The 14,088-nt window shown below is 45.8% G+C and overlaps 1 protein-coding gene across 1 annotated transcript in view; it reads right to left on the bottom strand.

The window, feature by feature from the left end:
- Nucleotides 1-42: 42 nt before the first annotated feature.
- rab4b (RAB4B, member RAS oncogene family) overlaps nt 43-14,088 on the bottom strand; it is a 22,499-nt gene continuing 8,453 nt past the window's right edge. Inside the window, exons 3-8 of the mRNA XM_076282784.1 lie at nt 12,029-12,143; nt 11,855-11,917; nt 7,505-7,659; nt 6,804-6,899; nt 4,189-4,353; nt 43-3,620 (exon numbers count right to left, since the gene is read on the bottom strand). Coding sequence (XP_076138899.1) covers nt 4,238-4,353; nt 6,804-6,899; nt 7,505-7,659; nt 11,855-11,917; nt 12,029-12,143 — 545 coding nt within the window. The 3' untranslated portion in view covers nt 43-3,620; nt 4,189-4,237. The remainder of the gene's footprint in view (nt 3,621-4,188; nt 4,354-6,803; nt 6,900-7,504; nt 7,660-11,854; nt 11,918-12,028; nt 12,144-14,088) is intronic.

The raw sequence follows: 14,088 nt of genomic DNA, 5'->3' as shown, positions 1-14,088 counted from the left end.
ACACACACAATAACCAGAGAAGACTTTTTTTTTTTTTTTTTTTTTAAAAACCAAGCAAAGTTTACTTAATGTCCATCTTTAAAACAAAATCAGATCAAGTCAAGCACCCTCCCCTTGAACAACCCAACATATAGAATCAATCCTATTTACAGCATACATGACTCCAGATATACAGCATCTGTAGATGAATGAATCATGCTGGTTACTAAGCAACAACTGAGGTTCTGTGCAGTGCCTCGGGCCTCTCCTTCTCATTGGAACCCAGATGGATGCTGGTTCTTACCTGGCTAGGTCTCGAGACTAAACTGCCATTTGGGTTGGTGAAAGAATCAAACTTAAAAACATTCACTTTAATGAAGCCAATTGTGGCTTTCACTGTACAGTTAAAAGATGCAGTGTTTTTTTTTTTTTTTTTAGCAACAAGTCTTGTAAACCGTTTTGGTGTAACGGCCACACATCAGCGGTGATTGCCTAAAGCATGTTATCTCAGCTAATCTGTTAATACAGACTGTTCAAGGAAACAGTTGACAGTTTATAAACAACGGACGATCACATCCACTGTTACATGTGTACTGAATCAACAGGAAAATACAGAAGAGTGTTTATCATACTCGGCAGAGAGACCTTCTAAGCTTCAGTCATCCGTAACAAAATTCTTATAGCCATAAACATTAACATCAGCACAAAACAGGCCACCAGGAGGGTATTCCAAGTCTATGGTTTAGCGGCAAACCTGTGCAGGCTAACTCTGAGTAAGTGGTAAATCTCCTAAAAGAAGGGCACCATGGCTTAGTTTTGCAGGGAGGATGAAGTCGGCGCTCTTCAATTAGGAGGGTTTACAACATACTCTGCGGTAACTTACCCAGGTGTATTACTAAACCACGTGCTTAATTTGTGGTGGTGTAATTTGTTGGTGATATAGTTTGGCCAATCACAGGCCTCAAGCAACCAACCACGATGAATTAAACAACTAAATAAACAAACAAACAAAAAAAAATCCTCCTCAGTTGCTCTTTAGTAAGGAATGATTACTTCTATAGACTCTCCTCCCGTAGGTCGCCATATATTTAAATTACTAGAAATTTGTACAATTCTTCTGTAGGTACAGTATATATAAACAATCAAAAAGTGCACTTGCAGAGGAAGAAACCAAAATCTAAATAAAATGGGGGTATATCACACACCACAGAGACTTAGTTTCCTTTAAAAAGACACAGACTGAAATGGGAACCATCTGTAGGCAGTCAAATGGGGCACAGCAAAGGTAACAGGGGTCCAAGTGTAGGTGTGTGTGTGTGTGTGTGTGTGTGCAACAAAACTGCTAAAACCCATTCCCGTGTGTGTGTGTATGCATGTCTGTACAACAAAACTGCTAACACCTACCCTTGTGTGTTTGTGTGTGTACAACAAAACTGCTAAAACCCATTCTCGTGTGTGTGTGTGTGTGTGTGTGTGTGTGTGTGCGTGTGCGTGTGTGCGTGTGCGCATGCGTGTAGAACAAAACTGCTAAAACCTACCCGTGTGTGTGTGTGTATGTATTGAAACAGTACAGCTGATGTAAGGGTCTGGGATTGTAACTGTGGTTACAGCTGACCCTAGAGCAGATCAGGGCAAGATTATTTCTAGAAGCTTCTGTTACCAAAGGCCGGTTGTGCCCCTTCAAACCTTCATAGAGATGTATCCACATCTACTCTCACACACACACACACACACACACAGGATTGTTTCTACATAGGGAATGCATCCGCATCAATACAATATTTAAGGTTAATTTGACGTACATTTCGGTTTCGAGCGAAATAACTTAAGGGACCCCACTCGTGCATACATACGTAAAATGTCTAGAGTGGAGAGATTGCAGCCAATTCAACACATCATGGCCGACAACACTGATTTCCCATGTGCCTGGACTTTACATCTATAAGCTGAGGCTTACTGAACATCAGTCAATTAACGATCACACATTTCACACAACTCAACCCTCTCAGTCTTTCAGTTAGCAGGTGCAACGCCACACCTCAGTCTAGTGACGTACCGTCTACCCCTCTAACATTTTCAGATGACAGTCCACTCTTCTACAAACCCAGCCCCTAATTCAGACCGGATCTGCAACAGATGGGTTCCTGTGTGGGTCGATCAGGCAGGCCTGCTAGCCACGTTAGCCTGATTAGCCTTGATGCTGGGGCAGATGGCAGAAGGGTCAGAGGGAAACGCACAGGATGCTAACGCTAACAGGGTTCAGTAGAGGAACAGAGGCTTGATTCTAGCTGGTCCTAGTCAAGGTCAAAGTGCGCGTGTGTGTCTGCTGCTAGCTTTGCCCTTCGCTGGCCTGGTGGTGGACGGCCCCTGGCAGAGAACGTTTCCATGGACACGCAGAGAGAGACACAACAAACGGCTGGAGCGCAGCGGGGGTAAGAGTTGCGGTTCTGGTGGTCGGGGGTAAACTAGGACAACTGGGGCAACTGTGGAGACAGGGCAGAGGGCTATACCCCCCCTGCCCCTTCCTTGTGCTTGTCAGCAGGGCTTCCCTATATGGGCCAGACTGAGGAATTCCCTTTTGGTGGTCGACCCCCAGATAGCAGACAGCTGTGAAAAAGACCTGGGCCTGATCCAACCTGATCTGTTCCAGACTTTTAGCTACCACCTGCGTGTGTGTGTGTGTGTGTGTGTGTGTGTGTTTTAATTAGTCATCACAAATCATCTGAAATGATACAGTATATCTATATATATCTGATTAAATATATATACACACACAATATCAACTAGAGTCTACATCCAATCACAATCACATCCTCTGCAGTGTGGAGAGGGAGAAAGGGAGGGGGGAGGGACATTAGGAGAGGAAGTGACCTCATCTGACCTGATGTCACATTATGTGATGTGACCTGACAGAGTGTTTGAGACTCGGAAACAGGTGTGTGATTGGAGCTAGGTGGAGAGAATTCATAACCTCAATCAACGGATCCGGAACAGGACAAGCTGCAGTGGTTAAGTCACACAAGCTGCCTTTTGCGTGAGAAGGTTAAGAGTGAGTGTGTGTGTGTGTGTGTGTGTGTGTGTGTGTGTGTGTGTGTGTGTGTGTGTGTGTGGTCATGTACAGACACCACTGTAGCTAAATCCTCCGTTTCTGATGATGATGATGATGATGATGGTGAGTGTGAGCACATTTGTGTCTGGGTGTCTGTAACCGGTATGTTTGTGTGTGTGTGTGTGTGTGTGTGTGTGTGTACACATGTGTACACATGTCTAAATAATGTGTGTCAGTGCATCTCTTTCCTTTATGGAGACATTGATGTGTCTTTGTTTGTCATGGAGTGTGTACGTGTGTTGACGTGTATAGTGCATTTCTATATTTGTGTGTGTGTGTGTGTGTGTTGCATGAAATCACAGGAGAAGGTTGTAGTGGGGAGCCTCTACTAGTCCCTCCCCCCGGCCAGCATCAAACCAATGTCCTTCCACAGGGGGGCTGAGCCAGCCTGCTGATTGGCTCTCACCACAGGTCAGGGGTCACAGGGAGCTGACGGTCGTCATGGGAACAGTGTCGTCCAGATGTTTTTGGGTGTGTGAGGGTCACAGAGGAGAGAGGGCGGCCTCCAAACCCAGAAACACATGGGACAAGGCTACGAGGAGGAGAGTGGGGGAGAGAGGGAGAGAGAGAGAGAGAGAGAGGAGAGAGAGAGGGGGGGGCAGAGAGAGAGAGAGGGAGGAAGGCGAGTGTGAGAGAGAGACGTTAATATATGTGTTCTGTGCTACAGATATCAGTGTCTGCATAATGGCAGTTGGTGCTGTGTGTGTGTGTGTGTGTGTGTGTGTGTGTGTGTGAGCATAATGGCAGTAGGTGCTATAGGTGCTGTATGTGTGTGTGTGTGTGTGTGTCTGCACAATAGCAGTAGGTGCTGTGTGTGCAGTGTGTAATGAGTGGAGATGCTGCAGACTTCAGATGCTACAGATGCTATTTTGAGGTGTAACTGAGGATGCAAGAAAGTTAATGTTGTCTCTCTCTCTATGTGTGTGTATGTGTGTCTTTGCTTAACTCTAGGTGCGGTGTTGGTGTGTGTGTGCGTGCTTACCTGTAGGGGTGTGTGTGTGGGGAAGGGGTGTGTGTGTGTGTGTGTGTGTGCTTACCTGTAGGGGTGTGTGTGTGGGGCAGGTGTGTGTGTGTGTGTGCGTGCGTGCGTGCGTGCTTACCTGTAGGGGTGTGTGTGTGGGGCAGGGGTGTGTGTGTGGGGTCCGGCCCCTAGCAGCTGCACTGCTGTTTGGTCTGCGCTGCAGAGCCTCTGGGCTGCCGGAGCTGCCGCAGGGACGCGTCGCCGTACTGGATACCAGAACCCATCCGCTCAGGGTCCAGCTCGCCTACTCACTCACACACACACACACACACACACACACACACACACACACACACACACACACACACACACACACACACACACACACACACACACACACACACACACACACACACACACACACACAATTAACATAAACATACTATCACAGTGGACACCAAAGCCTGTTTAATCTATACAAAACAAATGCAAATTCACAATCAGAACCCATCAGTTTGGGGTCCAGCTAGCTGGGGTCCAGCAAATGCACATGTAAGGGATGATAGAACACGGGTCATTAAGGGTCATCGTAAAATAAGCCCCGACAGGGCGAACAGGACTTCGTCCTGAAGGGACGTATTTTCTGATAATGATCGGCGTTCTATACATTATCCTGCTTATTACACAGCTACTTGCCAAAACGAAAAAAATAAACTCTTTATATTTATGTGTTACCGTTTCATTGTGGCAACACACGCTGAAGTTTAATCAAACATTCTTTAAAACACAGCTGATCAAGTCTCTTCTTTCAATTCCCCCTTGGGGATGGATGGATGGATCTATCTAGGCATAAAAAAAAAAAAAGGTTTGGTTCCTGTTGGTTGTCAGTTGAGGCCATGGGTCGGTAGGGATTTTTTTTTTTTTTTTTTTTTTCCCAGTGGCAGTAAGGGATAGGTAGAAAATCAATCCCACCAGGATTTCGCGAGGTTTTTTGAGACTGTTGCGACCTAAAATGCCTGGATGGAAGTTGCAGTGATTTTAGCTGTTTCTTGTGGAGAAATTGCGGGAGGAAGTGAAAATTGCAAAAATAGTTTAAATTTAGGGCAATTAAGGTTAGTAAGACCAAAATCACACTGATAATCTTGATGCTTATTAAAAAGGATAATCAAAGGTAAACAGTAAGGATTACAGAAAATCAAAGTAGGCCTACTTTATTTGTGAAAATGCTTTGACTGAGGTCATTCACAAAGCATTATAGTAGAACTGTCCAAAAAAGACAGTCACCTAAAGAGATGGCATCATGTCATATGTTTCAATACATTCATATATTTTGTAATTCATATTAAGTTCATATCTTTTTAATAATTCATAGTCTGTGGCCTGCATAATTACTAATAGCCAAGTAAGTATCTAGTAATTTCATATTGATTTAAACTATTTGACTACACTTCTGTTTAATGTCATTACATTGGTGGTGTACGTCTAATTGACTGCCTGCCCCTTTAAGGTGAGAGTAGCCTAAGTACATTTCTGAGTGGATTGGAAGGCTTGCATCTCACTGTGTTCGGCTACGAGTGTAAATCACTTTTTGCATAGTGCATTACGATATGTGGATGCAATTGGGAATGTCTTCTATGTCATTAGTTAAAATAAATGTTAAAAAAAACAACTCGAATGATCATTCTTGGATCATAGAAGAGGTAAATGTCTTGCAATTTTATTAATTTCTATGATTTTGGTAGCACTACTCAAACTAAGCCCACAAGCTAGCAAACATGACATAAGCTAAAAGGACATATCCAGGTAAACGTTTGCCAATGGGTTGCATAGCCTACTCAAAAATCAGTAAACCAAGTAGGCCTTAATTAACTTACTTTCATAGCCTAGTTAGGTTAGCAACACCAGGTTGAGAGATGCAAGTAAGCAGATCATTAATGTTAGCCTTCTATTTATTGTCATCAAAAGTGTAGAGGAACGAACACGTTAGGGCAGTCTTTGGTGTCATATGCAAAAGGTGCAGAAGTAAGTGTGCCATCTGGCTCTATATTCTGCGCGAGGGACTGTTGTGGTAGGTGAAATTTCACGGTGAAACTACGATGATTGGTCAAATTTGCGAAAAAGTTGCGGTGTTTGGACAAAATTGTGAGTGCCTTGGTAAGTGATGAAAACAATCGTCTTCGTGAACAGCTGTGCATAGGCTACTTTGTAAAAGAGAGAATACGCTCATCCCTATACATAACGCAAGGGGTAATTAATGTAATTATAGTTCGCCTTTTATTAGTGGATTTATTTAATATATTTAGTGTTATTTCTTCCCCAAGCTCATAAAATAAATTTGGGTCGCACATAAATTGACAGGGTCGGTCGGAAACCGGAACCCAAGAAATTTTTTTTTTATGCCCTATCTATCTATCTATCTATCTATCTATCCATCATCTTCTTTCACTTTTGAATGAGGTTCCAATGCAAGAAGTGACCGAACTACTTGTGTGCAGAATGATATGAAGGATGTGAATATCAAGCACAAAACCCATTTTCCTTGACAGCGTCTGTTATACTTAGCACAGTCTGTTATCGAGAAATAGCAGATCACCGAACGTTGGGAAGGCCCATTCAAGTGAGTGGAGCATTCTGCAGCATTATAAAGAGCCGTGTAATAAGTGCTAACCCATACACACACACACACACACACAGACACACACACTCACACAGACACAGACACAGACAGACACACACACACAGAGGGTTGCTGACCTGATTCAATCTTGTTGAGGATGGTGCGAGCACACTTGAGAAAGGCCTCCTCCACGTTCTCTCCAGTCAGAGCACTCGTCTCCAGAAACATCAGCTCTGAATGGAACACACAACTCAGGTTAGCACACACACACAACTTAAGTTAATACACACACACACAACTCAGGTTAACACACACACACACTCACACACACACACACACACACACACACACACACACACACCTCAGGTTAGCACACACACACACACACACACACACAACTCAGGTTAGCGCACACACACACACAACTCAGGTTAGCGCACGCACACACACACACACACACACACACACACACACACAACTCAGGTTAGCACGCACACGCACACACACACACACACACACACACACAGACAACTCAGGTTAGCGCAAACACACACACACACACACACACAATCAGGTTAGCGCACACATACACACACAGTGTGTGTGTGTGCAAGGGCTTTTATTCTACTCAGACACACTGAAAGCCCCATCACTCTTAAGATAATTTTCTAGATGGGTCTACAAATGATTGCTGTTCTCAAGCATTCTACTTAGAATCCTCTCAGAGTTTAAAGATGAAGCACTTACTTGGGGAAAAAAACACACACACACACACACACAATGTAGACCGCTGTCTAAGTGGTGTTGTCATGGTAATAGTGCAAGGGTTAAAGGTCACCATTCTCCTGGGCGAAGCGAGAGGCCTCCAGAAAGGTGACCTCTCGGTCAGCATCCAGGTCCTTCTTATTGCCGCACAGGATGATGACGATGTTGGGGCTGGCCAGGGTGCGAGCATCCGTCAGCCAGTTGGTCAAGGCGTTGTACGTCTCTCGGCTGTGTGTGTGTGTGGGAGAGAGAGAGATGGACTGAGTGAGAAATAAACAAATAAATCGTTCTATTCTTATCGCCTCCGAAAAACACGATTTAACCTGTTCTGCATAGCACAGGGTCGGTATCGACCCAAATCACTCGTTCAATCACTAATCTCAATGTAAAGTATATCGTAGCCGAGTCATTGTGCTAGCTACATAGTCATGGCATACACCATTGGAAAGCCATGAGCCTCAGGATTCATTTGAGATCCGTGTCGACTGAATGAAACCCATCCCGAACGGCTAAAACCTACAATTTGTATCACTAGTCACGTTTCCAAATGCCCCCACCACCACCGTGTCTCCTCACATTACAGCCTTTGTGTACATCCCGGGCTTCAGGCTACCCCAACATGCTTGGTGTCATACTGTTCACAAGAAGCACGAGAATCCGAATATCCACCGTGTTTTGTCGACATTACGTTTAGAAGATGCATAATTCCACCCAAACAGTACCGTTTAGTTTGTAAAAAAACAAACGATAACTTTTCTCTGACAGAAAACCACATAGTTCGTATGCTTATCCTATGTATCGCCGGGATTCACACCACTCAGCGTGTTCAGGAAGCTCTCCTGAGTACGTAGACACCGGTGACAACTTTGTGTGACGTACCGTTGTCGAGAAACACGTGTTAGAAGCATGATAGCCATGCGAGCTGGCTAATGGATAAGTTAGCTTTGATTGACAATAGCTCTGGCCTATGACAAGCTACGAGGATGGTTCAAAGATCGTCTTGTAGCCAACGAGTAGACCTTTCGAATGACGTATGGTACAACCACCTCCGGTGAGGGGAACTCTGGGAAATTGAGTCCACCTTCGTTGTGCATAACGATAGCTTACTAGTACGACCGGCTCGTCAGAGGAATACAGTCGCAATTTTTACAGTTAGATAGAAAGATAGATACTTTATTGATCCCCAAGGGTAAATTCAAGGATAATTTGGATCTTTTGAAGAAGAAGAAAGCAGAAAACATGCCGAAAAGACAGGCAAAGAAGAAGAACGTGGAGGTTGAACCAGCTGAGCATTTCCACAGAAAAATGGCTCTAAAGGGGTCATACTTCATTGTACAAACATTTCCTTAGATATTTATCTTCACAACACCTGGGAGTGGGCCTCTGATGTGTTTCAGTGGCCCTTTTAGGGACTTTCACATCTGAAATGTGGCCATTTCCAGGGATTTACATAACCGCCTGAAAGAAAAAGCAATATTCCAGCTACTGTAGCACCTTGACAGTACATAACAGAGTCATTCTGACAGTTTCTAAAAATTCTACAAGGTCTCAGCTTTCAGGGGATACCAGGCATTTGATGATAGGTCACAGTATGAGGACACAGGAGCTATTACAATAGACGCTGTGCAAAATCCCAAAAATAGGCCCATATGCATATCAGGTTTTAAGCCACCAAACCACCCAGAAACAATACAAATCAGCTCAACCTACACCACCAGTTAATCACAAGCTTAACAGAGTTGACCAAATCCTCTCTGGATCCTTACTTAACCTCTCTTGATCTCAGAGCTTCAAGATGGACTTTTATCTACTGCATTTGGCACTTTAAATACATGTCCATTTAGTCGGACTCAGCTCAAACCCCTGGCTGAGGCGCTGCTCATTGCAGCGTTCATCCATTCTGCAGTGCCCATAACATTAAACAGTGTGTCCAGAGGATCAGTCACAGAGGGGAACACTGCACTCAATTCATATAAAACAGAATATTAAATGATTTCCTATGGAGCTATTTGAATGGTCTCATTCAAATGAATCACTGTTTTGTGCAGACAGATCTTTCTCACACACACACACACACACCCACCATAATCCTCCCTTTCTTTAAACGTCCCACTTCCTTGGGGCTTGTTTTGGTTGAGTCACAGATCACCCTGGCAACCATGAGCTAGTACCCATGGCGACCGAGGCGTGGCTAAGTCAGTGTAGCCTGTGCCGAGTGTGTGTCTGCCAAAAAGTGATGTTAGCATGGATGTATGTAGCGATGCAGACCTCCACCCATACGCAGTATGTACAACCCCTCGGCTCAGTCCTCCATCCCTCCTTCATTTGCTAGTTCAGTCATTCTTTCTTGTTTTCTCCATCACTTGTTCACTGTCACCCCATTCTTCTGCCATCTCCATTCTCTCCTCTCCACAGCCTCACTCTTCTGCTCGTCTCCTCCATGCACTCTCTCCATCAATCTAGCCCTCCATCTATTCTCTCTCTCTCTCTCTCTGCATTACTCTCCCTGTCCTTCAGGCCCTTTGTGAGCACTTTGCCTTTTGTCATCACTTTGTGCTCTCTCCCTCCATCTTGGGCCTGGGCGTATGCCTCTCTGCCAAATTCCCCAGCCTGTCTCTCTCAATCCACACTAGCCCTCCCTCCCACTCTGCTTGCTTGCTTGCTTCCTCCCTCTCTTTCTCTCTCTCTCTCTCTCTCTCATACAGAGAGAGCTGGCACAAGATGACATTTTATTACAGGCCTGTCACTCTTCATCACGCTGCCGACGACTCCATCTCTATTACCACAGCAGCGCCATGGCAACACACGCCTCATCAACTACCCCCCCCCCCACCACACACACACACACTACCACCACCTATCCCCCGCTCCTCCTAGGCACCCCAGTCATCAGCGCAACCCCCCCACCCCCCAATCACATCTCATCACACCTGCCAGACTAACGTCTACACACCCGTCCACTCATACACTTTCCACATCTTTAGCAGGATGGTATAATGGAGCTGAGCATCACCTCTCCGACAAGGTGTGTTTATAGCACAGGCGTTTGTCCACACAAGGCGTTCAATAACTCAAGATACACAAGCAGGCCTGCAATCAAACACACACACACACACACCACACACACCACACACACCACACACACCACACACACACACACACACACACCTCAATAACTCAAGCAGGCCTGCACTGAAAGCCCTCTGTCCATCCCTGCAATGAGAACACCTGACCGTTGCACAGCCAAACCATAATGCTCTTGATCAGGTGTGTTCGGCCAGAGTCCAGTCAGGTAGATAGGAAACATGTCATACTACAGGGATCCCCACCTTAACAACTGAGAACCTCCATCAGAGAGGAAATAACATTGATGTAGCAATGACACACAATACACTATATCCACCTGGCTAAAGCTAGAACAGAACTTGACATTCTTATTGGTCCAGGATGAATGCTGCCGACCAATGAGGGGGCTGGATGTTGGTATGTGCGTGGTTGCCAGCAGGACATCTGGTGCAGGGGGTGCAGATGGACATGCAGTGGCTCAATGGCTCAGAGGAGTGTGTGTGTGTGTGTGTGTGTGCTGGTGCGTGTCTGTGTGTGTCTGTGTGTGTGTGTGTGTGTGTGTGTGTGTGTGTGATTGTGTGCGTGCGTGTGCATGTGTGTGTGCATGTGTGTGTGCGTGTGTGTGTGCATGCTCACAGGCTCCTGCAGCTCCCTCAGGTTAGCCTTCCTGCCCCACGCTCGGGTGAGCAGCCAATGGAGCAACGCGCACTGAGCTACAAGTTAATCTATCGCTGTGTGATATTTTGCCACAATGACGTCACGTCTGAGTGAGTGTGTGTGTGTGTGCACACAACACACACTGAGCTACGAGTTAATCTGTCTCTGTATGAATATTTCACCACAATGATGAGTGTGTGTGTGCGTGAATGTGTGTGTGTGCGCGTGTGCGTGTGTGTGTGGGACAAGTGTGAAAGACCAAGGTGCAGGTTTGTATGTGTTTTGCATGACAGGATGTGTGGGTGTGTGTGTGGCGGGGGGGGGGGGGGGGGTGTTGAGACAGGATATACAGTATGATATATGTGACGGATTTTGTTAGGTCATGAATGTGAAACAGGTAGAGGCAGTTCTGAGAAATCCAAGTGGGAGATGTGCATGAGTTGCAGTGTGAGTGTGTGAGTGTGTGTGAGATAGCGATTGTGTGTGTGTGTGTGAGATAGTGATTGTGTGTGTGTGTGTGTGTGTGTGTAAGTGACTGTGGGTGTGTGTGTGTGTGTGTGAGAGTGATTGTGTGTGTGTGTGTGTGTGTGTGTGTGTGTGTGTGTGTGTGCGCGTGTGTGTGTAAGTGACTGTGGGTGTGTGTGTGGGTGTGTGAGAGTGATTGTGTGTGTGTGTGTGTGTGTGTGTATTCCCTTCTCACCTTGTGATATCATAGACCAACAGAGCTCCTGCTGCTCCACGGTAGTAGCTGCGTGTCACAGACCTACAGACAGATCAAAAGAGCCAATCAGAGTTTTACTACCAATTCCATCCGCCAATCAGATCGCACAAAGGCGGGCCCAGTGACGATAGCCAGCCAATGAGAAGACTTTACCTGAAACGCTCCTGTCCAGCTGTGTCCCAGATCTGCAGTTTGACCGTCTTGCCACCGACGTTCACCACCCTGGAGCCAAACTCAACACCGATGGTGTGATTGGAGTCCTGCTTGACTGTGCAGGACACACACACACACACACACTGGAGAGGTTAAACAGCTGTATCTAGGCTAAATTTATTTAAAATGTATTGAAATGTATCTGTTATACATACAATTACACAGAGTATATGTAGTGAAATGCTTTGTCCACTGTCTCCATGGCTGTGCAATGTGTAAGTTAATAAACAAATAAACAAGAGAAGAAGAAAACATGTCTAAAGTGCATGAAGTGTTTCCAACATGCTTGTGCTCCTGCTACAGTCCTCATTCAGTAGCCGGATAGCTTGGGGATTAAAACTCTTCCGCGTTCTCTCTGTGTTGACTAGGGGTAGACGGCCCTCGATTCCACCATGAAGCTCTGTGAGCACTGTAGCACTCTGAGATGGATCATTATGCGAGGGGAGATGGGAGGGCGGCACGCAGCAGTCCCCTGTAGTGAGTGTGCGGGTGCCGCCGTGCAGATTAAGCGACGGCACTTGATTAGCCGTAACGGGCACGCTAGCGCTAACGGCCCCGGCGCTCATTCTGATGCTAATGACGCTATTGTGATGTGCGGGAGGCGGATGCTGACAGGACAGACCGGGCGGAACAGCCCTCCGCTGACTCACGCTCACGGAGGGGAAGGCACTTTACATTCAGAACTACAGAGGATTTAGAAAGGGGGAGAGGGGTAGCGAAGAGAGGGAGACGGGGAGAGAAAGAGAGGGAGAGAAAGAAAAGAAGAGAGAGGGGGAGAGAGGAAGAGAGAGAGAGGAGAGAGGGAGAGAGAGAGAGAGAGGGGGGAGAAGGATAGAGACCGGATAGAGAGGGAGGGGGGTAGAGAGAGAGGGAGAAAAAGAGAGGAAGAGAGTGGGATAGAGAGAAGGAGAGGACCTAGGACAGAAGATGGAGGAGAAAAGAGGGAGGAGGGAGAATATTGACATGAAAATGAGCAGACGACACAAGTGTGGTGGGGCTGCGTGCTAATGGAGACGAGTCTGTCTACAGGGAGGAGGTCTGGAGACCGACATAATGGCGCAGAGAATAACTAGGCACTCAACTCCAAAAAAAGAAAAAAAAAATGTATCATCGATTTCTGGAAGAAGCAGGTTGACCACCGACCACTGTATCAGTTCAATCCAGTTCTACTGTATGTTTCCTGGGTCCCCATATCTCATCTCTTACATGGACAATACACCAATTAACTGGTAAAAAAAAAAAAAAAATCACAACAATGTCTTTACTTCCTGAGAACTTATCGGAAGGTAGATCTGTCACAACAGCTTATGGTGTCTTTCTACTATTGCGCCATAAAGAGTGTCCTGAGTTACAGGATACTCGTGTGGTATGGCAACAGTTCAGCAGCAAAACAGACAACAAGGCTCTGCAAAGAGTTAGCAACACCACCATCACACATCTGCCTAGTTTGGAGGACACTAAGGCTACACCTCCCGATGTCTGTAGATTTCATCCAGCATCATAAAAGGCTTTTTCACATGAGAAGCGATACTCGCTAGTATTCAATTCATTTTTAACGAGAAGCGGGCAGGCAAAGCAGGCAATTTGAGTGGCAGTACGGCAGACAAGTGCAGTCCCGACATTCCTGCTGCTTGCATGAGAACACGCCCACCCGCCCGCAAGATAAAAAAATAAAAAAACGTTTAGCTTTTGAGGTGGCAGTGTGGGCACTTTAGTTTTGAGCTGTCTTTCACATGACAGAAAGCAGAGACCGCTTTCCACCTGAAAACCCTAGTGCCACCCAGCACATGTTTGAACTGTCCATCAGAGCACAGACCACAAGACTGATGGACAGTTTTTAGTCCAAAGCCATTACCACACTGAACTCTGCACTGAAATTACTCACTTTATAGACACAACTGTGCACTATTTAATACTCCTGCCAACTGTTTCCACTGCCCACAACTGTTTCAAAATAAAAGTCCTCATTACAATAATTCACTATTGAACTTTTAAAACTA

The sequence above is a fragment of the Alosa pseudoharengus genome, unplaced genomic scaffold, assembly GCF_046254945.1.
Source record: "Alosa pseudoharengus isolate Yale_2024_CS ecotype anadromous, Long Island Sound unplaced genomic scaffold, YU_APseudo_1.1 YU_APseudo_1.1_scf_13, whole genome shotgun sequence".
Classification (NCBI taxonomy): Eukaryota; Metazoa; Chordata; class Actinopteri; order Clupeiformes; family Clupeidae; genus Alosa; species Alosa pseudoharengus.
Note: the sequence above shows the minus strand (reverse complement) of the source record. Positions and strands in the feature narration are given on the sequence as shown.